This window comes from Mesocricetus auratus, unplaced genomic scaffold, assembly GCF_017639785.1.
Source record: "Mesocricetus auratus isolate SY011 unplaced genomic scaffold, BCM_Maur_2.0 Super-Scaffold_100007, whole genome shotgun sequence".
NCBI lineage: Eukaryota > Metazoa > Chordata > Mammalia > Rodentia > Cricetidae > Mesocricetus > Mesocricetus auratus.
This window is the reverse complement of record NW_024429191.1, coordinates 5,256,712-5,280,185: the sequence shown is the minus strand read 5'-3', so window position 1 is coordinate 5,280,185 and position 23,474 is coordinate 5,256,712. Positions and strand designations below refer to the sequence as shown.

At 40.9% G+C, this 23,474-nt stretch overlaps 1 protein-coding gene across 3 annotated transcripts in view; it reads left to right on the top strand.

The window, feature by feature from the left end:
* Positions 1-23,474, top strand: part of Rbfox1 (RNA binding fox-1 homolog 1) — a 2,068,553-nt gene that overhangs the window by 1,488,968 nt on the left and 556,111 nt on the right. For all 3 annotated transcript variants that reach the window (XM_040747948.1, XM_040747949.1, XM_040747950.1), the window contains one exon: positions 2,336-2,377. In XM_040747948.1, coding sequence (XP_040603882.1) covers positions 2,336-2,377 — 42 coding nt within the window. The remainder of the gene's footprint in view (positions 1-2,335; positions 2,378-23,474) is intronic.

Here is a 23,474-nt window from a genome sequence, read left to right as displayed (position 1 = left end):
TTTATATATTTAATCTCTCATAAATATCATTGTTAATTAATACCTATGTAAAAATTAGTCTCCCTCCTTTCTGTCTGTCTGTCTTTCTTTTTAAAGGTACCAAGATTTGAGCCCAGGGTCTGACATGAGAGGCAAGCTCTTTACCACTTGGCTACATCCATTGGTAGAATGATAGCCTAATACTAATGCACAAAGCCTAGATTTGATCCTCAGCACCACAGAAACTGACCCTGGTGGTACACAGCTGTGTTCTCATCCCTAAGAGGTGGATGTGGGGAGATCAAGCCTTCAGAATCATCCTTGTCTACATAACTAGTTCAAGGCTAGTCTGGGATATGTGAGACTCTGTCTCAAACTAACAACAACAATGACACAAAAGCAAACACAATCAAAAGAGATCTTCCCAGTGGTAATTTTCCATGTGAAAGGGTCTGCAATAGCACCCCATCTAGAGATTTCAGGCTTGGGTATACCCTAAGCAAACATCCTTATTTTTGTTTTTATTTTAGAAAAAGTAAAACTTTCACTACAAAACACATAAAATATACATCAAGGGTTGGTTGCTAAAGCTTTCGTCCTTCAGTAAAGTTCCAAGGAACTTCCAGTATCCTGTCAAGGGCTAGAAGTTAAGAGATTTTACAGTGGTTTAAAAATAAAAAGAGAAAGAGACAATGTATCCTGTCAATAATGAAAAACTTAGTTTAATTTTGACTACCTGCATTGTACGTTCATCCATCAATCCTCCTCTGTTAATGTACCAGTTTCTGTGAATGTACTCCTTTCTATCTCTGGCATCTGTGTAATCACCTAAATCCAAATACCTATCTGACCCCCAACTAATGAATTCCATTTTGTCTGTTTGGATAACAAGTCATGTGGTCACTCTAGTAAAGCCTCCTTGGATGGTAAGAAAAGCATATTGGTCAGCCACACATCACCCATCAGTGCTTGGCAGGGGGACTACGCATTCTTCACCTTTGGAGTTATGATGAATACCAAATTTTGATCAGGCTTTCTTTCTCTGACATAAGCCCTAGTCTCAGAGTCCTCCCGCATGTAGTCTATCTAACTACCATCCCCATCCCATACAGTCATTCCTACTACCATCCCCATATAACCTGGCTTATTGCCCACCATACTGTCCTTCTTACCACCATGCCCATACAGTCCTTTTTACTGCTATCCCTGTACAGTCAGTCTGTCTAACTACCATCCCCATACATTCTGTCTTACTACCATCTGATTAGGCTGGATCATTAAGCCCTGTCTCTTATCCCAGTATCTCAGGAAGCTAAGGTAGAAGGATCATTTGTGCAATGTAATGTGTTCAAGGCTAGGCTGGACCACTTGGTAACACAAGTATCAAAATAAAAAGCAAAGATAATTTAGAGGGTATAACTTAGAGGGGAAGCCTTTGTTTAACATATGTGAAATACTGAGTCTAGACCTCAGCATCACACACAAACAAAAGTAATAAAGAAATAACTAGATAATTAAATGGAATCTGTTTTCCAGGGCATGCAGATAATATTGCCAGCACTTGACACTGGGGAAGACACTGCATTGGTTATTGTCTTGTCAAACCCAGCATAAAATAGCTTTCTGAAAACATCGTGTGCACCTACCTGTTAAGCAGGCCTGGAAGGGTATATGCACAAAGAAGGAAACCCATACTTCTTAGAATGCCCAAACCTCTCCTGCACCTTCACACCATTCCCTTAAAGATACTTCACAACCCTACTTCTGGATTGTACAATGTAGAAAGATAGTAAACAGTCCATTGTCTAAACCTAGAGAAAAGTTAATTATTTCTGTGAATTCTGGTTCTTAGTTGAGCCAGCATCCCCTCTTCTTTTCCTGTGCATATGTATATGGGATATGTTTAGATGAACTTGAGTCAGCATACTTATGTATGTCAATGTACATGTATGCTTATGTGTTCCACCTGTGTGTGGAGATGTATGTGTGTGTGAAGGTACAAAGTTGGGGTCCAGAACTCAATCTTCCACCTTATTCATTAAAAAAATTTATTGTAGTGTAGGATTTATTGTGTGTGCACATACACATCTGAATATATGGGCATTCTATGACACACCTGTAGATCACTTGTCAGGGTTGCTCTTTTGCTCTCACAATGTGGTTTCTGGGGACTGAGTTCAGGTCCCCAGGCTTGAAGGCAAGTGACTTTATCCACTGCGCCATATCACCTCGATACACACAGCCAGCATTTATGTGGGTTGCAGGAGTCCTGTTGAGCCACTCCCCAGGCCCTTGCATTTATGCCGCTGTTTCTATAGAACCTTCTGACATTCCTCCCTTTTTCTCTTTTTTGCAGGTTTTGAGGCAACAGATGAATTGTGAAAGAGAGCAGCTGAGGGTAGGTGCAACCTGCTAGTAACAGGCTTCCTGCTTCCTATTTCTGTGTGATAAGCAAAAATGGCCTTGTCTCTTTGGACCTAGAAACTAAATAACAGGCTTCATCTCAAGACGGGAAGAGCTGGCAATATTTATCCCAGCTAATTTCATATTGATTGAGGTGGTAAATACAGTAGATCTTCTTTTGAAGTGCCATTATAGTATATATGGATTTTTTGATTTAGATTCGGCGATAAATACTTCTCTTGTGGAATTTGTTTGACATCATTGGACTTTTTTTATGTACAACATGAGGTCTAAGTGATCACAAAGGTCAGGAGTACTCCTTGCTGCCTTCCCAATGTGAGTTCCCAGCTGTTTGCTGAGTGACTAAAATGCACTTTTGCCACAGACTGGGATTAGTGAGCAACGCTTATATCAACACATTGTTTTTTTAAGTAGAATTTGAATTAACCATAGACTTTGGATCTTGGTGTCATTTGTGTATAAGAGAGATGAAGACAGAATGCTAAATTTTGTAGTTTATTCTATTACTTAAAGGCAAGTTCCAAGATTCAAGTGTATCAATTGCCTGAAAGTTTTCTTTGGGAAAGGAGAAATTTTCCTCAGTGGTACCATTCTGCCATCACTGTGTCTTGGTTGGATATCCTTATTTGCATGAGCTTTTGTGGAATTTTATGAAAAACCTGGTTTCCTTACCTCTGTACTCCATTTGTTTTGGAAGCATGCTTGTATTTGGGAACAGAGTTTAAGGTTATAACTAACCACTCTTTGATGCCACTGCTGGAGACCTGTCATTCTTACTGGACCATGTGACATAACTTTGTGTTTTTAGATGGCTATGAAAACTAATGGAATCTGTGGCTTTTCAAAACATAGCAGTGTTTGAGATGGAGGCTTGGGGACCATGGTATCCCAAAGTGTTTGAGTAAATAATGCAGTAAATGAATTTAATGCTTTTGTACACTGCTAATTACATCTAAGGCCCTCTGTTGAGCTGTAATTGCCAGGTGACCAGGGCTCCTAGCATTCTTCCTACTTTCTGATTGCATTTGTTGTCTGGTTTGTTAAATCCTGTGTCAAACAAACAATGAATCCACATGTATGAAGCTGAGCATGTGGCCCAAGCTTTCTTTTCTTGTTATGCTTATGTTTTGTAGACTGTCTCACCCAGGCCTCTGTTAATGTTTCATCTCGGTCCACATTTCTTCTACCATTAGTGCAATTCTTGCATGAAAGAGACACAAAGACATTTGTTGGCTGAGTATGTAGTTCACTGGTAGATCACTGACCTGGCATGCATGAAGCCCTGATTGGCATAAACTAGGTGTGGTGTCTCATACCTATGATTCTAGCACTCAGGGGGTAGAGGTAGGAAAGTCATAAATTCAAGGTCCTCCTTGGCTACAAAGGGATACAAGCAAGTTTGGAGGCTCCCATGGCCCCCTGAGACACTGTCACCAATTTTTAATGACTTTTGTTGCAAGCTTTACTGAACTCTCCTACTGCTTTCTCTCTATGACCTGAATGAGTGGTTTATCCTAGTAAATAATGTATTGGAATTTCAGATTTCCCTATCCTGTTTGGATGACGAAAGATGACCAGAAGTAGGTCAGTGCTAGATAAAGAGCAATGGATACTTATGTCTCCAGGAGGCTTTGACACAGTCCTCAGAATTCACACAGCGCTGGGCTCTCTATTGAAAATGATGTTGCCTTAGAGGATTAAGGGTACAGAAGGAATTGTCTGCAGTTTGAGGGGTCGATGATTTGACAGGGGTATTGTCCATAGGATGCAGTATGGAATCGAAGAGGGTGTTGTCAGATGATAAATCTAAGTACTCCATGTGATGGATTATTTAATTGAGATCTAAGTGCAGTTCCAGGAACCCACTTCCCACTCCCAGCCTGCCTCTGCCATCACAAATTGCTGCTGCATTTGAGGTAATTATTTGCGCCATGGTTTTAGAATCCTAAACTAATTTGTGTTTTAAATGAATGAATACCACTTTGCAATTAATAAAATGAACATTTTGACACTGAAGAGAATACATTGATGTTTCCTTTTTCCATTTGACTCAGGTATCCATTTCCCCCAGGGAACCTCCTCCATGCTATAGCACACTATTAGATACCTCATTGTCTCCCTTATGAGTATGGTGGGTCCCAGTAGGAGAATGTATGTATGTGAAAGCCAGGAAACAACCTTGGCTTCATTCCTTAGGTGTCATATATCTTGTTCCCCCCTCCCACACACACACTGGCTTGATGTTTAGTAAGTAGGCTAGGTCGGCTGGCCAGCAAGTCCCAGCGATGCTCCTGTCTCTGCTTGCTGAGCATTGGGATTACAAATCTGCCACCACACACACTGCTCTTTGAATATATATTCTGAGGATCAAGCTTAGGCCCTCATGCCTGCAAGTCTTTTGAGTTACAATAGCTTCTTAGCCTTTGTATTCATTTTAAGTCAGCATCTCAACTTGTGGCTCAGGTTGGCTCCAAACTCCTTATGTATCCAAGGCAGGCCTTGAACATTGACAGTCCTACTGTCTCTGCATCAGTGGTGGTGGAATTTGCATGTGTGAGTCACCACACCCTGCTCTCAATTTTGGCAGCCCAGTCTTACGTGTGGACACTTTCTTCTATTGCCCATTTGTACCGTCTGCCCATCTAAATCTATTTTGGCTGCGGAAAGTCATCATAGATCTACTGTACCCTATCTCTCCATTTCCTTCTTCCCTTCCTCATCTCCTCCTTCTCTTTCCCCATCCTCCTCTTCATTCCTCCTCATCTCCTTCCTCTTCCTCCTTTTTTCCTTCCTCTTCTTTCTCGTTTTCTCCTCACTTTTTCCCTCTTCCTCCTCTTTCCTTCCCTTCTCCCTCCTCCTTTTTTTCTCCCTCTTCTTTCTCTTCTCTCTCTCCTTTTCCTCCTCTTCTTCTCTCACTCCCACTTTCCTTCCTTTCTAGTGGTCATGCAAATCAAACCACTCTCAACTTTTTTTTAATAAACATTGCACCATCTAGGCCTCTGAATCAGTTTCACTCTGATCCTCCCAGATAACATAAGAAGCCCCACTAGCCTCTACCTTTGTATTGAGGGTTTGGATATTATAGGGGAAAGAAAACATTGGGTACCAAGTAAGTAAACTTAACTTCTCAACATGGAGATGAGAGGTGAGCAAAGGATCCTGGGAAGTATTGGAACACTGAACTGTGGCATTGCATTTCTTAGCCTGTAGAATGCTCACCCTGTGTGATAACATTTTCAGGGAGCCAAACACCAAGTCTCTCAGAAAGGGTGAAACATTTAGAGAAAAAGTTATTTTCTTTTCAATTTCTCTCTCAATCCTTTTTATGTCAATGAGGAAGTCGTAGTTTAATCTAAAAGAGAGTCAACAAGGCTGTAACACTTTCTAAGCTTTCTTTATAACAGAAAGGGAGTGTGCCTCAGGCTTTAAGCCTGCAGCAGCCTGAGCATCTATGCTGACTTCAAACGCATTGTTTGCGAAATATAGCAGTCAAGAATTAGGGCCTAGAGCTAGGCCTAGTGCAATGACTTCTAAACTTTGCAAGGTTTGTGCACTTGTGCATGTGTGCATAGTTTCTAAATCCTCTGCACTTTCAGTTCCTTGTGTGGTCTATTGGAGACAATAATTGCACCTATTTTATGAGATCTGTCTGTGAATGTGTGTATATGCATACGTGCACAGGTGTGCTTGTGTGTTAATTACTTTTCTCTATGACTGAGTGCTTGGCAGAAGCAACTTAAGGAAGGATTAATTTGGTTGATGATTCAGGGGATGTAGTCCATTGTGTCAGGCAAAGCGTGGTGGCAAAGCCTGTTGTGTGACTTGTTGTTACATTTAGGTGTATCAAAAATCAGCCAGCTCTCCAGCAGAGAGTGGCTCTGTCCTGTAACTCTCAAGTGCTGCCAACTAGCAATGCACATCTTGGAACGAGGTTCAATTTATTAAAGGTTCCGCTTCCTCTAAGAACAGCATCAGAAGCTGGGGGCCAAATATACAAACCCCTGAGCCTGTGGGGGATGCCTCACAGCCTCTATGTGGGCAAAGGTTAAGCAATGAATTCAGTGGGGTGTTTAGCACAAGTGTATGCATAGGAAACATTTCTAATAATTGTTACATTTCAGTAGTTGTTTTTCCTCCATAGACTTTAATTGCAGTTACTGATACTGGTTTTCTCTTTACAGTGGCAATGCCAGGTTTTCTTGGCAAATGCTTGCATTTGGGTTAAAAATGAGTTGCTTTCAAGGTAAATATGAGCTACACACTGTTACTGATTGCCCAGAGTCACGACAAAACTGGTGGTTGTTGAATGCAAATGGCCGAAGTTTTAGAAACATGGAAATCAGGGTGCCAGTCTTCTGAAGGATGTCGTGCAGCCTATCTACATTATCAATATTTAATTTACCAGTTAGAAGCAAGTTTCTCAGTTCTGCAAGATGCAAGAGTGATGTGGCTTGCAGAAATGCAAATTGCTAATGATCTTCTTGGCTTAAACCCATTGCCTTCATCCAGGCATCAGAGAATGAATCTTCTAGACTGCCTGGAATTGAGCTATCAGAATGAGGCTCTCACCTCACCCTCCCTCTTTCAACATCCATGCATCCCTCAGTTATTCTTAGGGGAGCAGAGAAGGAACTATAAACCCCCATGACTCCTTCCAGATTTATATTTTAGTGACTGTAGTTTCTGAGTAGCTCATTGTGGGAAAGCCTGCCTCTATCCAGTTATTTATTCAGGAACTATTTTTGAGTGTGAACCAGATGCCAGTCACTGTCTGCATAGTGGAGATGTAATGCTGTAATAAAACCAATACATTTCTCATACTCTGATACCTTGCAGGCTAGTGGGAAAAGACACGCATTTGTCAAATAACTCCCTTCAAGTCCCTGGGAAACTGGCAAATATCATATAAGCCCATGCTACACAGAGAGGCATAGGTGGGAGACTTTTAGCTTACTGACCTCCAGTTATGAAACTTAGTAGATGAGTGGGTAAGACACTGCCCAGTATCTTTAGAATCATGTTGGTGGGGGCCCCAATGTCCCAGGCTGTAACTGCTATGCATGAGTTTACCTTTCTTTTCACCCGCTATGGTGTATGCTTGCCAACAGTCGGTTGTATGTGTTCCCAGAGCTGCCTCTGCCAGCTGCGCTTGTTATTGTAATTACATTATTTAGTGCAATATTATGTAAACTGATGAAAAATGAGTGCAGTAAGAAAAAGAGCTGTTTCTATGAAAACGAAGTTAAACGCTTTGGAAACACTCTATGAAAGCAAGCCTTAAAAATTAGTCCAATTAGCTATGGGCCAGAGGACGGGAGAGTATTAGTGGGGGAGTAGGTGGGAGGCAGAAGTCTGGAGATAGTCTGCAGCCAGAAAGTCTCTGAGATATGATTTCCTGTTCAGATTCTACGTTAAGCAAAATCAGAAAGTGATGCAGTGGCCTGACGAAATAGCTCCACGGTACAGCATCGGATTTGCAAGTGTGAGTCTCTGAGCTGGATCTCATTGGGAAAAACAGCTAGGGTTGGACACTTGCAGTTCTGGTGCTAGAGGATTAAGTATCTTAGGAGCTTAGTGAGCAGACAGTGTAGCCGGATTGCTGAACTCCAAGCTCATGAGGTGACTTTACTGAGGATGACTTCTGGCATTGTCTTTAGACTTCACATGGATGTATTCATGCATATATGCACACGTGTGCTCCTGCTCATATGCCAACACACACATATAAAAGAAGAAATGATGTAAAGCTTGGGGATCATACAGACTGGGGTTGGCACATATTTGAAATGCTGGAGTGTAGCTATGTTAGCCTATTGCAGGCCACAGAGCCACCATGGCAACTATACAACAATGCCATTGTATAGGAAAGCAGTCACATACAAAAGGAATGGTTGAGTTGTGTTTCAATAAAACTTTATTTATAAGAACAAACCGTGAGTCATAGTTGGATGGACCCTGTGAAGAAAGAAATGTTTGTGAAGTTTATAGATGAAGACTATTGAGGGTTTTCCATCTATAGATAAATCCTGAGAAGAAAAGGCCTTAGGTTTATATGTAAATCCACAAATTGAATGTACGTTAACAAGCTTATAACTTTTTAAAGGTGTATAAAACTTTCTTTAGAAAGTAGTTCCTTCCTTTACAAAAACCTTTTCATGAGCTATCTTCTCCCATTCCTGTACAGGAATCTGAGACAAGGGCTTTAAACACAAAACTGTGCTTGTTTTTATGTTGCAACCCCAGTAACTCAATACTTCATCAATCTCTAAGAGAAGGGCAAATGGATCCCAGATGACTTTGGATCTTCCAGACAGCAGTTTGTGAGACTCCAAAAGGAGTGTTACATTTGCCACTATATGTGCTTTTGCTTAAAATTATTAAAGTGTTAATTGACAAAAATTGTTATATTCATCGTATATGCATGCATTTAATTTATTTGTGAGTTTTTCTTCGTATAATGTTTGTATATGACCATGGACACACACTCACCAAGGCATGTGTGTGGAATTTAGAGGACAACCTGGGGTGTCAATTCTCTGCTCCCACCATGGGTTCTAGGGATCAATCATGGGGCATCAGGCTTGAGACATCTTGTCTATCCAGATGTGCTTTGGCAAGGTTTAACTGCTTACTTCTGACCCCTGTTCTCTACGTTAACACCCAAAGGATTGGCAGAAGCTACACTTAAGTGTCTAGCTGGGACGGGATCAGAAATCAGGGGCAGTAGGGGATTTGCAGCAAGGACATCCAGGACACAGACCTGAAATCTGTATTGTCAGCACCCCTAACTCTAAAGACACCATACGTATATTCATTTGCGCATGTACACGCACGCACACACACACACACCCTTGGCAAATATATCTTCTTGCTTCAGTGTTATCCAACTAATGGTCCCATCTTTATAGTTTTCTCCAAGCAGATGGGGTTTGTCCCTATATAATAAGTTCTCTCCTTCCAGAATCTGCATACATTCCATGCAACTGCAGCAGGTCATCTCCCTACTGAGACTAGGTATCCATAAACATGTAAAAATTTCTAAAGAATGCTGTCCTCACAAAACCTTGCCCTCTGCACATTTCCTTTCACACCTCATGTGCTCCCTGACTTTGACTAGAGCATTAACTGAGTAGTGCAAAAGAATGGATCAAGAAATCCAGGGATTGCTGACAGGTTTTTAGTTTCCCCATCTTCATTGTGAACCTGGAATAAGCAGATGCACAGGCAGCCAGTTTCCTTCGTCTTTGGTGGCCAATACCGTGACCAACATGTGTTCATTAGTGTCTTCTTCTTTGAGCCCTTGTGACCATTTCAACACTGATAGCCTGGAAAACTGCAAAGAAATGCCTCTCTTCTTACCCTTTGCACTATGCTCAGCCCACTCTCCCCATCCTCATATACCTTCCCAGGGCAAACCGGTCCTGTTTCTTATTTCATTATTAAATCCGTATCAAAAAGCACCAAGCAAAACTGCTAACAATGCTGCCATTCCACATTGTCTGCTGTGCATCTCCTCATTTCATTGACTGATGCTTCAGTGAAAATTTGCCTTCCTGTTCTGTTCCTCAGAGGTCTGAATACCATTCCCTTGAAAAACACATCCTTTCCAGGGCAGAGGACAGGAGGGCAGCTACAGCTGCCCCTACTTTGAGGATAGGAAATGAGCCACTGGACTTCAGTGGAATTGATGCGAGCAGGCAGAGGAGTGACAGCCACCCAGGACCCCACTTTGCTTGGGTGAAGCATGTGCTACATCGTCCAATAGTGCACTCAGTAGCCTAGGGCCTTTACTTGCACAGAGGTGCACATACACTCCACCTCAAACAAAGAAATAGCCTATTTATTCTTAGCCACTTTGTGACTATCCTTTAGGGTAAATTTCCACTCAATCATGTCCTAGATCATATCTGGGGATGGGACAGAGGGCAAGGGAAAAATCCAGCTTGAACCAGTTTGAAGAACATATACAGCAAGTTGTGTCATCTAGTAAACTTTTAGGGGAGAAACACCCATTTACCACCTTATGCCTATGTCTAACTGGATGTACATACAACTAAAACCAAATGAATCATGGGAAAGTACATGGACAGTGGGGAAAGGGTTACATAACGCAAGTCTGTCCATCCAAACCAAGAACTACCCATGCAAGCCCTTAGCAACCTATTTCTCCTTCTCCTGGGCCCCATAAAGGAAAACCCTAAACAGAAGGTAAACATGGGTCCTTATTTCAGTTCCCCAGTACCCCCATGCAGGTGTGTGATCCGTTCTATCTTCTGGCTCCTGAATAAACTCTCCTTACTCTTCTACAATCTGTGTGTGCTTCTTGAAGCCCCAGAGAACTTCAAAGCAGAATGACCAATATAGTAACACAACAATGATGGAATGTCACAGAGTTTTTTCTGATTGTTTTGGAATACCCCACTTGGCATTAAGAAACATTGGGACAGCGGGGCTTTTTATATTTCTTTATGGCCAGGGATCACCCTTATTTAGGCTGTGTTTGTATATACGTGAGCAATGTTTACTTCAAACACAGTAGGCAGGATAATGGTTTCTTTTTTGATTGCTGTGATGAAAAGCAACTTAGAGGAGAGTTTGTTTTATCTCACAAACTCAGGGAATTTGAGACATCATGGACCTAAAACAGCTTGTCATATCAGGAGCAGAATCAAATAAATAAATCTGATCTCATACTCTCATACAAACCCACGCAAACTCATACAAGGACCCAACCCCAGGAACTGTGTCCCACAAATGGACTGACTTTTCCCACTCCAATAAACATAACCAAGACAGTACTGATAATACATGCCCACTGGACAACCTATATTCTAGAATTTTCTCCATTGATTCTTCCCAGGTGATTCTAGATGTTGGAAAGTCTGATAATTAAACCTCTTCTACCCCGGAATAGCTAGCACCGTATTGTTCATTCAAGGTCATTTCAACTCCCCAGTCTTAGAGGGAAGATAAATTAAAGGTCCATCACTAGATGATGAACAGAGATGTGATCAAGGTTGACCAATTGGACTCTTGCTCCTGAGCCATTGGATACTGAGTGTAGTGATGCAAAACAGGAAGGAATGATTGGAATTGAAAATAAGGAGTGGATTCATTTCTATGGTGATACCCTTGTACAACTAAGCGAAGAGGGACTCCCAGGGCTACCTCTTAGATCCACCATGATTCCTCTCTTTATGTCTTTAAGCCTGGTTATCCATCCATCCATCCCTTGAGCTACCGCGTATCCTTTGAGTGATCTCTTTTTCTGCTGAAGTTAGTCAGAACCAGTTCCTTTCTTCCTGTGATCAAAGAATCCCCACTGATACACTGGGGAGACATGCAAAGTTGGAGAATTGCAGAGCTGAGAGTTTGGGGAAAGGTTTGCTAAAATCTGACTCTTCATCACATCCTGCAATGCTTCCCTGATGCCTCTGAGCACTGCCAGAGCTTTGTGGTGTTGGCAGCAAAGAGAGTGAAACTATCATTGATGCTATGCACAGGGCAGGGAGATTTGTCTATACTGACCCACTTCCATGGCAAGAAGCTGTCAGCTCACAGTCTAGGCAGTGATTTGTCAACACTTAAAAACTCTACAGTGGGGTACAAGTGTTCTTGAGTCCTGGAAGCGGGGGAGCCAGAGTTGATTTCAGGGTCTTTGGAGCACTGCTGTTCTCTCCTCTTATACAAGCCCAATAATGTACCCGGGTACCATAACTACCCAATTCTTTACAGATAATGAATGGAATATATGAGATTATTATATGCTACTCTGAGAAGTTATAAGTCAGTATTTCTTAGATGACACCACTGAATACTGCTTAGAATGTTTGTAAAAAAAAACAAATAAAACAAACAAACAAAAAAACACCATTTACCCTGAGTCTGACTCTGGCTTTGGGGACTAACTAAGAATGGACCAAAAGAACATTGATTCCTAACCTGCTTCTGAGGTGGCATATTGAGCATGAGAATTGAGAATATTGATTTTAAAACTTAGCAGGTGAAATATTTTGATGTTTTAGCATCACTCTGTAGATATTGGATTTTCATGCTGCTGTGGGTTGAGCTGTGTCTCCCTGGGTTAGTTACTCTTATGTAATTGTGATCTAAATACTTGACACACACAACTTAAAAAAGCAAGGGTTTGTTTTTTGTTCATTTTTAAGGAGGAATTTCAGCCAATGGTGTAGGGGGGAGGATGGCATAGAAGCTTAGTTCCTCTTTGTAAAAGTATCCAGTGGAGATTCCTCACATGGCAATGGACAAGTAAACAGAGATTGTGGTCTTAACCAAGGCCTACTCCTAATGATCTACTTTTACAGGTAGGTCCCACCCCCTAAAGCTTCCACAGCCTTCAAAATAGCACAGCTAACTGAACACTGGATGTTTGGAACATGAGATTGTCAGGGCATTCCAGTTTTAACAACAGCACTTCCTGATAATCATATGGTAATGTCCAAACCTCAGACATTCCTGAATAGTATGGTATTTGAAGACAAGAATCTGCAGAGGTGACTAAGATAAAGCGAGGCCATATGGGTTTGGCCCAGTCCAATATGACTGTTGTCTTTATAGAGAAGATGATGGGGGGGGGCAGACACACACACACACACACACACAAACACACACACATAAACACAGAGAGAGACAGACAAACAGACAGACAGACAGACAGACAGACAGACAGAGGAGGAATGACCATGATGTGAGGACACAGGGAGAGAATCCTGGGAAACCAGTTCTTTATCAACATTCATCCTTCTTATCTCCACAACTATGAGGAAATAACTTCTTCTGTTAATATCCACGTGGTATCGGTTATTTCCTTATGGTAATTCTAAAACATCCATCTTTGGTCCCTTGGAGGTATCAATCTGAAAATAAAAATAAATAAGACCAAATTTTAAAAAAACCCAAGAACTTTGCTCTGCACTGGTATACCATCTACTTTATTATTCTATTGCCAAGAATTTAAAAACAGCTATGGATTGTGTGCCTGTTCACATGTCTTAATCTTAAAAAGTGGTGGGTAGGGGGAGTATGCAATCTTGAAGGCAGAAATTATTGTACTGGCTTCTACCATTTAACCCCAACATCTATCATATTATAAATGATTAGTGGATCCTTATTTGCTGATGGAGGCAGAATATGAAGGGGATATTTATGTGGGTGATGGGCCTTCATCACTGGGAGGCCCGTTCTACATAAAGACTCATGTATGGTCACTTCTAAATGAGAAAGCAAGTGATATTTGTAAGTCTATATCCTCATGTTTTATGTTTAAGTGCTTGTTTCCAATGTGAGGATTTTATGCCTATCCAACTGTCTTATACCAGAGGTAGATTTTGTCCAGAGATCCTCTAAAACATAAAATGATGTTTTCAGGCCATATTCTCTCATCACTTGCCCATGATGTCTTGAACTCTACTTTTGGCCTGATGAGACCCACAGGCATCTTCCTTTTGGCATCATGCCTGTACAACTGTCTGGTTCCTGTCCATCATAAAGCTTGAGATATGTACATGCTCCCTGGACCTACTTCTGGGGCATAGTTATTGCATATCTAAGACCTGACCCTTCTAGTAAGGTTTTGTTGATCATCAAACAAGGGCTTAGGCAATAAATCTATTCGAAAATGCTCACCTTGTAAACAATAGGACCAATTTCATCTCAAAGAACCCAATTTTAGGAAAAGCATGTGTGATGGTACTAATTTATAAGCCCAGTAATACTGAAGTAGAGACAGTCAGATCTTTGGTACTCAACAGCAAGTCACTCTAGCCTAGTGGCAAGCACTAGACTAGATAGAGATCTTGCCACAAAATATAAATAAAATAAAAACGCAGATAGCAAAAAAGAGACGTTAGCCACAGTTGGCCTCTGCTCGCTAAAGGCATGTGCCCTCACATGTAAACACACCAACACATACACATATACCTACATACACACACAATGCATACACAACTTCACAAAAATTCAACAAAAATTTTCTACATTCACATGTGTGTTTTGGTGTCTTGACATATACTCACACCATGACATGATTTAATTGAGCTAATTGGCATACATTTTATCTTATGTGGTTGCTATCCTTGGTAGTAACATTAAAAATCTACTCTCTTTTTGGACAACAAAACCTGGTTTTCAGCACTAATCAGCACTCTGTGTAAATGGAGTGTTGCAGCATTGTGCAACATCTCTCCCAGTAGCCCTGCAAGCTCCATCCTCCTCTCTGCTTGTGTGAATTTGACTTCTTCAAATCCCACCCAGAGGTGGATCCAGGGCAGACAGGTTCCTCGAAGCATGGAGGAAGGGAAGCAGACAGGTGTACAGAGATCATGCAATATTTTTCTTTGTATACATGGTCCTGCCCTTTTTATTTTCTCCTACAGTCATGTGAGTGATGTTCTACACCTAGGGAATAATAAACAAATATCCTTATGCAATTAAAGTAGCTCAGTTCACTGGTGAGAGGCAGGGGCAAGGACATTACCAATATATTTCTGAGTTTTTGAAACACTTGACCTGAGAATACTACAGCCCGTGGAACATGCACCAGACTAAATATGTCAAACATTAATAAGGTTTTCTTTATTCTGAAATTATAGAAGAGTAAAATTAGTGATGTGCTAGTTATTAGAATCTTGCCTAGTTGTTGAGTTTGTGGTTGAATCCAAGTCTGTTTGTTCATTTTAGAACTTGTTTTCAGTTATAGTACATGGCGCAGCATCTCCTAGAATACCCAAGTAAGAGGTCAGTGTGGACCCTCATGGGGGAAAGAATTGGAGACAGAGCTGCTGTGAGGTGAAGAAGGGAAAAAGATTAGGTGCTTACACATTGCATCTGGGGTTAATCCTAGAACTGAGGCCAGGTCTCCTCATAGCCCAACTATCTTCAAGCTATGACAGCTGGAAATATCTGACCTGCTTAATTAGATAGTTAAGAAGCTATGAAAATGTGCTGATGAGTTTCTGTTATTTCAGGTCCTTGGGTTAATTTCTATGACAGTCACCTCCTGGATCCTGTTTTACAAAGAGAAGGGTTTTTTTGTTGTTCTTGTTTCTTTAAAATGCAGAGATTTGTCTAGAATGTTATCTGAGGTCTTGGAGGTCTTTGAGTTCTATTTTAAGATCTATCTACATCAAGACCATTCTCCTGACTGGGCAAGTGGTTGAAATAGTTTTTCTTCGCATACTAAATGTTTTATATAGAAAAGGAATTGCAAAGTGAAGATTTGGCACAAGGATTGGGGTAAGGCGGCATGAAATCTGACTTCTGAGCTAATGAGTCAAAGGAGTTGTTCACGTCCAGCCAGCCACTGACTTTGAAACCAGATTATTTTTCTGTCTGTCTGTCTACATATCTATCAGAACCACATAGCAGATTGTATAAAGTGAACAGTTCACCACTGCAAAGAGACATGGCAATGCCGTTCCTGCCTCCAGTAAACAATGAGAGACCATGGCCACAGGAAGTATCTGTTATGAGTTAACAAGAGAAGCTGAAGCATCAGAGGAGAGCATGGCCAAGGGAGGATGTGGAGGCCTCCTTTGTTAATCCTTCACTTTCCCTGCCTGTAACAGGCCCTGTCAGCTATCAAGGGCCTCTCATCAAATCACAAGGTTATCTTGAAAATGTAAAGTGGCATGTAACTGTATCCCCAGCCATTGGACCCACTGAGGCAGGGAGATCATAAGTTCAAAGACAGCCTGGGAAACATAGCAAAACCACATCTCAACATGTAAAGTAAAATGTGCTGAGGATGTAATCAGGGCCCTGTACTAAAGGGTTCTGTAATCACTACACAGCTTTTGATGGGATGGTGTTCCACTCATATACAAGGAAAACAGCTATGTTGGATGCATTTATATTTACCCTGGCATCATTTCTCATTTACAGGCTTCTTTTAAGAGTACGGAAGTTCTCTTGGATAGAAAACCTCAGGACATGATTTCTAAAACCCTGTCTGCCTCTGATACAGCCCATGCAAGCATAGATAAATGCACACTCAAGAGTTCTCTGCCGATAACAACATTGAGATTTAAATTTTCTGGCAATCCTTATACTGTTATTTTCAGCGGCTTTGCAAACTTAATCATGATTGCATGTATGTTTTGACAACTTTACACCAAAGGCATGTTTTTTTATAGATGTCTGAATTAAATATCCAGCTCTTTTCAAGTTGGCTGAGTTAACATTTAAGTGGCTCTGATTAACCTGGATGTGTTCATTTGCTCCTAAATATTCTACTGCCGAGCCATCTCCCTTTGCATAAACTGATTTGGGAGAGTAGCCCTAGGAAATATAATTTTCTAAATAGCTAAGAGCACCGTACCCAGTGTGCTCCCTTGGAACTGGGTGTGTAAGATTCAGCCTCCCTGCCTTGCACAGCTCTCAGGTGATGCAGAGTGCGAATTGGAACCAGACTGTCACACTCTGCACTGGTGGACAAAAGCAAGGCTGATGAAGCAAAGGCTGTGGGGGTTGGAGGTGGGAGTGATGGCTATGAAGAAATGTGCTGGGCTCATTTTAGGATTCGGGAAGCTTTGAGTACGGACCATTTTGTCCACAGCAGCATGTTGTCATGCTGCCCTCTGGCTACATCTAGCAATAAGAGAAATGACTCCTAATAAACAGTGTAAGTCCTTGTGAGCACATCTTCCTGAAAGCATGAGGAACAAGGGTCCCATCTGTTGAAGATGGGTATTCTGGACACATCACATGTCAGCCATCTATGCTGCAGTTCTGTTTTGAGAAACATTGAGATTTTGGAATTGTACAGTCATTGGGTTACTCTGAAAGATTTCAGTAAGTATCTAATATAAGCATACATCCCAGTTTCATTTCTGTTGCTGTATATAGTCTTGCAAAAAGCAACTTAGGTAAGAAAGGATTTACTTGGCCTACAGTTCCATGTTGCAGCCCATCACTGAGGATAAATCAAGGCAAGAACTCAAACATAGTCATATCAAATCCACAGTCAAAAGCATAGAGAAATAAACAGATCCTTGTTTGCTAGCTTGTCAGTTAAATGTCTTTGCTTTTATATGGTTCAAGGCTCAGCCTAAGGCATTGTGCTGCCCACAGTGAAATGGACCAGTTAACAACCAAGACAATAGCCCATACATATGTCCACAGGCCCATTTGATCCAGACAATTGAGACTCTATTCTCAGATGTTTCTTTCTTGTACAAATCAGGCAATTAAAACGAATCATCACAGCATGGTTGAGAACATGGATCATATCTTGCTTCCAAGAAATTAGTTGGAGAGTGTTAAATATTATAATAGTCATACAGGACACAGTAAGTATGTTATGCTAGATATGAACGAGTTCTTATGATACCTTCAAGGAAGACATAGCTACTCTTCCTAGCAATAGTGGGTGGGGTATTTAATGTTCCCTAGTCCTGCTGTATTACCCTAGTATTCAGTCCTTTGTCTGAAAGACTGTAATTTATAAAGAACTGAAAAATCTTTATTACACTCTATCAATTCCTCACTAACCTCACCCTTGCATACAGAAACATTATTCTGGGCTTCTTCATTGGTCATCTTTCTCTGTAATAGATTGTAAATAAGGTGATGGAACTGGACAGGAAGGCATTCTAGAACCCTCCACCTCCTTATCATCTTTCCCTCTCCTGTAGAGTCAACCCTCAGGCTTCACTCATGCCTATGGATTCTTTCCCAAGTTTACCCTGAGGCATGCAGTTGGGATCAACATGACTGCTCAGCTTTAGTCCAGCAGCTTTAAGAACATGTTATCTCTTTTAAAGTCTTCTTTTCTATTAGTAAAAACATATATCTGGTGCTGCCTGGGAATGCTCCTGTTACAGCTGGTGTAATTGCACTTCTATCCCTCTCAGCAGAATCATCTTGCTTTGGAGAGTAAATCATGATTGCCCGACTTCTGCTCTATCCTTTGCACCAGAATGACCTTTCCAAAACTTAATTAATGCTACTCTCAGTCTTCATGTGTCAGCATGCTTATCACCTTTGTCACACTTACCCATGCTCTGTGATTATCCAGTTTATCTACTTTGTTTGCTGGCTCATGGTCTCTGCCTCTTATATTCCCACTCCTGATAGACTTCATTTTGTCAGGGCTGGGATGTGCTCATTTTATTGATTGCTTGGCTTCCCTGGTGTCCATGCCTTATCAGGAACTGAATGAATATTGGTGAATATGACTTTTAATAGTTAACACAGTGTATCAGTTGCTTTTCTGTTGCAGTGATAAAATATGTCCAAAGGAAGGATTTTTGTCTTTGAATTCCAGAGGGACAAGAATCTGTCATTGTAGGGCACAGGAATAACAGCAAGAAGCTGAGAGATCATACTTTTTGCCAGAAAAGGTTTCTTTGTGTAGCTCTAGCTGTCCTGGAACTTACTTCATAGACCAGGCTGGCCTTGAACTCAGAGATCTTCTTGTCTCTGCCTCCCAAGTGCTGTCACCCAGAGAGATCACAGATAATGAACCGCAACTGGAGCAAGGCTTTAAACTCTCACAGCTCCTGGCTGGAGAGATGGCTCTAAGGTTGAGAACTGTTCTTTCAGAGAGCCCAGGTTCTATTCCTAGCTCCTGAAAGGTAGCTAACATCTATCTGTAACTTCAGTCCCATAGGATCCTCTTCCCTGTTATAAAAAGTACATAAGAAGACTTGATCAACCTGTCCCATCAACCATATCTGCCCTGTGCCCTCAATTTGTAGAGTTCGTAAGGAGAAATTTTTAGTTTGTTTACAGGGTAGAAAATTTGGAATACGTGACCGAGTCCTTATGTCCTATATAAAACCCAATGTTATAATCATCCAACCCTTCAGAAACTATGATGAATCCCTGCTCTTCATAAAGGTCACACCCTAGGGCTGTAACAATGGTCACATCCCACCTAGACACTCTCCAATAGAGCATTAGAGAAGACTAAGGCTGACAGAAACAAAGAAGTGATAGGTACTTTAAGTCCCTGCAGAACAAAACTCAGCCACCATTTGGTGGAAGTGAACACAATTCAAGCCCTCTACAACCTGCACAATCTATCAAAAATACTAAAGATGCAAAGACCAGCATCACACTCCTGGATGTCATGCACCTGCCAATTTTGACAGCAAGCATTGGATACCCATCAAAATAAAACAGAAAGATTTGATTGATGATAGACAGCAAAAGGTTGGTTAGCTAGAGGCTTGAGACACCTAATTCATGTCTTGAACTACTCCAGTAAGTTTCATTGGAAGGCAAGTATGGTCATTTGTTATCTCATTGGAAGCATCTAGCTTTGTATTGCAAGGAAAGAGATGATCTGTTTCAGTAGATACTATATAGTTGTCAATGCCAAAAAAAGTTTTGATTGCTTATTAGGAAAATAGAATTATGGGGTAACTCACATGTTAGAATTAAAATATGTGAGGATTAAACATGGCACAGCCAAGGCAGTCATCAACACACAGTAATTGTTTTTACCTGCACGAGACCTACAAAAAATCAAGCCAGTCAAAAGTCCAACTGAGGTGGAGGAGGAGACCCCATGGTCCAAGTCCAACTGATGTGGAGGAGGAGACCCCAAGGTCCACCCTTATCAGAAGAGCTATTATTGGCAGTTGATGGCTAAGAAGGGAGTGAGAGTCACTCTCCTTTGGGGACATAGCTGTTTGTTGCTCATTCCTCAATGTGTGACTACATATTCATGTGCATGTGCATATGGGCATTATTTATTGTACTCATGGTTTATTAATAATATTATAAAGAGAGCACATGAAACTGGGAGGGAGGATTAGGAGGGAATTGGTAGTGGATGGATGCATCAATATATATTCTATAAATGTATGAAACTTTAAAAGAATAGAAAATGTTGTTTTAAATATACCTCAACTCTATCTCAAACAAAAGAATTAAAACACATTGGGTATTTAAAGTAATTATTGCAAATATTGAAGTTATTGCTGGGAAATATCAACATGAGTTCACAGAGGAGAAACTTAGAAAAAAAGAGTGAAACATACAAGCTAAGATGAGATGGTGGAACTGAAATTACAACATGTGACAAGCAGATAGTGGAATACTGAATGAAGAAATCCTTAAATGTGAAGACAGAACAGAGCAGCTAAACTGAAAGAAACAGGAAAGAATGTGCACTGATATTCACACAATGGACATTTCTGCAAATTAAAACGTGTTGCCCCCTAATAATGCATAATCATTGAAGCAAAAATTAATTGCATTTCCAAATGAAAATGAGAGAGAAAATGAGACAGAAAAAATGTTTTAAAGAGGTATCTTAATTTGATGAACATAACAACCTACCAGGTAATATGGCAAAATAAGCAATACATAATTTCAAAAACATATTTAGGAATGTTGTAAAGGACTTCTCAGGGTCTAGGGATGTAGCTCAGTTGACAGAGTAGTTGCTTAGCATGCGCCAAACCTTAGCTTTGTTCCAAGATCTAGATAAAAACCTGTATGTGATGGAGTACACCTGAAATCCCAGCATAGGGAGGTGGAAACAGGAGGGTTAGGAGATCAAGAGCATCTTCTATTGCAGAGCAGGTTCAAGGCCAGCCTGGGATAAAAAGGCTCTTCCTCAAAAACAAAATAATAGAGTCAAATAAGCTCAACACTACCAATAGTAAAACAACAGACTGAATCTTTTTTTGGAAGGCATTTGGAGTTTATTCTGTAGCATTGCATTGAGCATGAATGACTAAATTCCATGAAGCTTGTTGTGGTAGGCATTGTAATAGCTTCTAGATGCCACACAATAGGGCTGAGAAATGGAGAAGGAAGTGGAAGTGTTGCTCATAATATTAATAAAGCATGGTTGGGGGTGATGGGAGGTGGATCAAGGGATAGAATGCCCATAAGTGAATACACCTAGCAGCAGAACAAAGGGAGTCACCAAGTGTACAGAGAACACAGAGGGGCAGTCTGGGCATGGCTCTGTGGGACTAAAGCTGTAAACTAATCTCATTGCACATTAGTGAGTCAGGTTCTATTTACTGCATAGTGGTAGACTGCAGGAATCATGTGTGTCTGAGGAGTACTAAGATGACTCATACCCTGGGCCTAGTAGTAACCTAAATCTTCTCTTGACACTGTCAATGAAAGTCAATTGGTACATGATATTCGAAGCCTTCAGATACAAGAAGCTGGTTTTAATATACAGTTATCACAAAGCATTGGCAGTTTGCCACAATGAAATCATGGAGAGGGCTTAGAAATGAGGACAAATGGAATACTTGTACCATCATGGGTCAATATGTTTTTGCATACTTTGGTTGAAAGAGTAATAAATTATTTACCAATATTTAAAAATGTGGAGATTCCACAATATCTATAATTTGAAATTCTCTTAAAGAGATTTTGTTTAAAAATTTTGACAGTGTTTCATATATCCCTTCCTAGCTAGAGTTTCCTTTTATAATTTTGATGATGGAAACAAAATAAACCTAGAACTGAAGTTTCTGGAAAAACACTTGATCTAGTCTGTTTTGTATGGCTCCTCACACTTGATTTAGCTTCCCACCAGCCTTGCATTTCGTAGCTGTGTCTCTGAAGTCTTCCTTATGACAAGAGTTTTGTTCAAGTGACTATCCACAGGTTACCTTGTGTTCATGTGGTTACTGTAGCCATACACATACACAAGGGACTTGGTCTTTGATTTCTTGGTGATTTTGTTCCTGCCCAGGGCAGCTGTTACTTTTTAGGGACAGCAGTTCATTCCAGTAATCAGCATGGAGGCAGAGCATAGCTAAAGAATGAGGGTGGAGGGGGGCAAAAACAATTGCCAACATTCCTCTGCTTTCTTAGGGTGCGCACATGAAGTGGTGAGACTCCAGAAGATTTCTTAGAGTGCGCACATGAAGTGGTGAGACTCCAGAAGATTTCTTAGGGAATATTTCTGCAGATAGACTATAATTTTCTGCCCTCAAATCCCTTCAGGGTCCTGCAGTGCTTGAACTCTGAAGAGATTATATCTCTGGGCAAGCTCTTTCTGCTTATGTACCACCCATCACACTCCTGGGAGGGGAAGCCTTGACTTGGGGTGAATTGCTTTGAAGGGTATCTGTGATCCTCTCCATTGGACCACCCAGAGTAGATCATGTTCCACAGACTGAAGTGCATCTGACATAATGGATTTTCTGAAGAGAGTCAGAATGGGAATTCCAGCCTTCTGTAGGTGGCTCAGACAGTGCATATATTAGCACTGAGAGCACGCAAAGTCTCAGAGATGAACTAATCTGTGAATAGCTGTGCCATTTGTAACAGCATAAACAGGGTTTTAATGGGGAGATGGTGCAGAGGAATGAGGTATTTGCAACCTGTCATCATATTAGTACAGTGATCAAATTTGTGACCAAGCTCCTGAGCAAACACTAGGTATCAAGAGTGTGTCTTCCTATTATAATTTGTGCTGTATTAGGGGCATCATACCATATTAGTGACTTGAAAATGTTTTTAAATAGTATCTCTCAGGCTGACAGAAATGGAATGTTCTGGAGTTGTACGACTATTAGTCATATTAAACTCAGCCTGTTAGCAGCTTTCCCTTGCACTGATACTTAAATGAGGTTTGAATATAAACAAAATGTACTTCTGAAATGCGCTTCCTGCTACAACCAATTCTCCCAGTCCATTAGCTACTTTGCATTCCTTTTAAGAAACCCAAGCTTGAGCTTTTATTGAGAAGCCAGAGTATTTGCTCAACTCATTAAGTCAACTGTAGAAACACAAGGGGTTGGGATGCTTCTGGAGTTAGGTTGATGACCAGCAATCTAAGCATGAACACTACCATCCCTAGCACAAGAACACATCTCTTTAAAGTTTGCTTGCCTCTACCTCTCTATACTACTTGACCTATGAAGGAGGCTGGACAGTCTACTCTTCCTGCTTTATCTCTTTGGAACAGAAAATACCAACGAGGCCCGGTACTTGGTATCCACCACACAGAGATTTATAGTACCCTTCAAGCCAATGTAAAATTGACACTGAGTAAAGAAGTAATACAGGCACAACTGAAATTGTTAGGTGACTTCAAGTAACTGGCCCTGATCACTCACATGGGC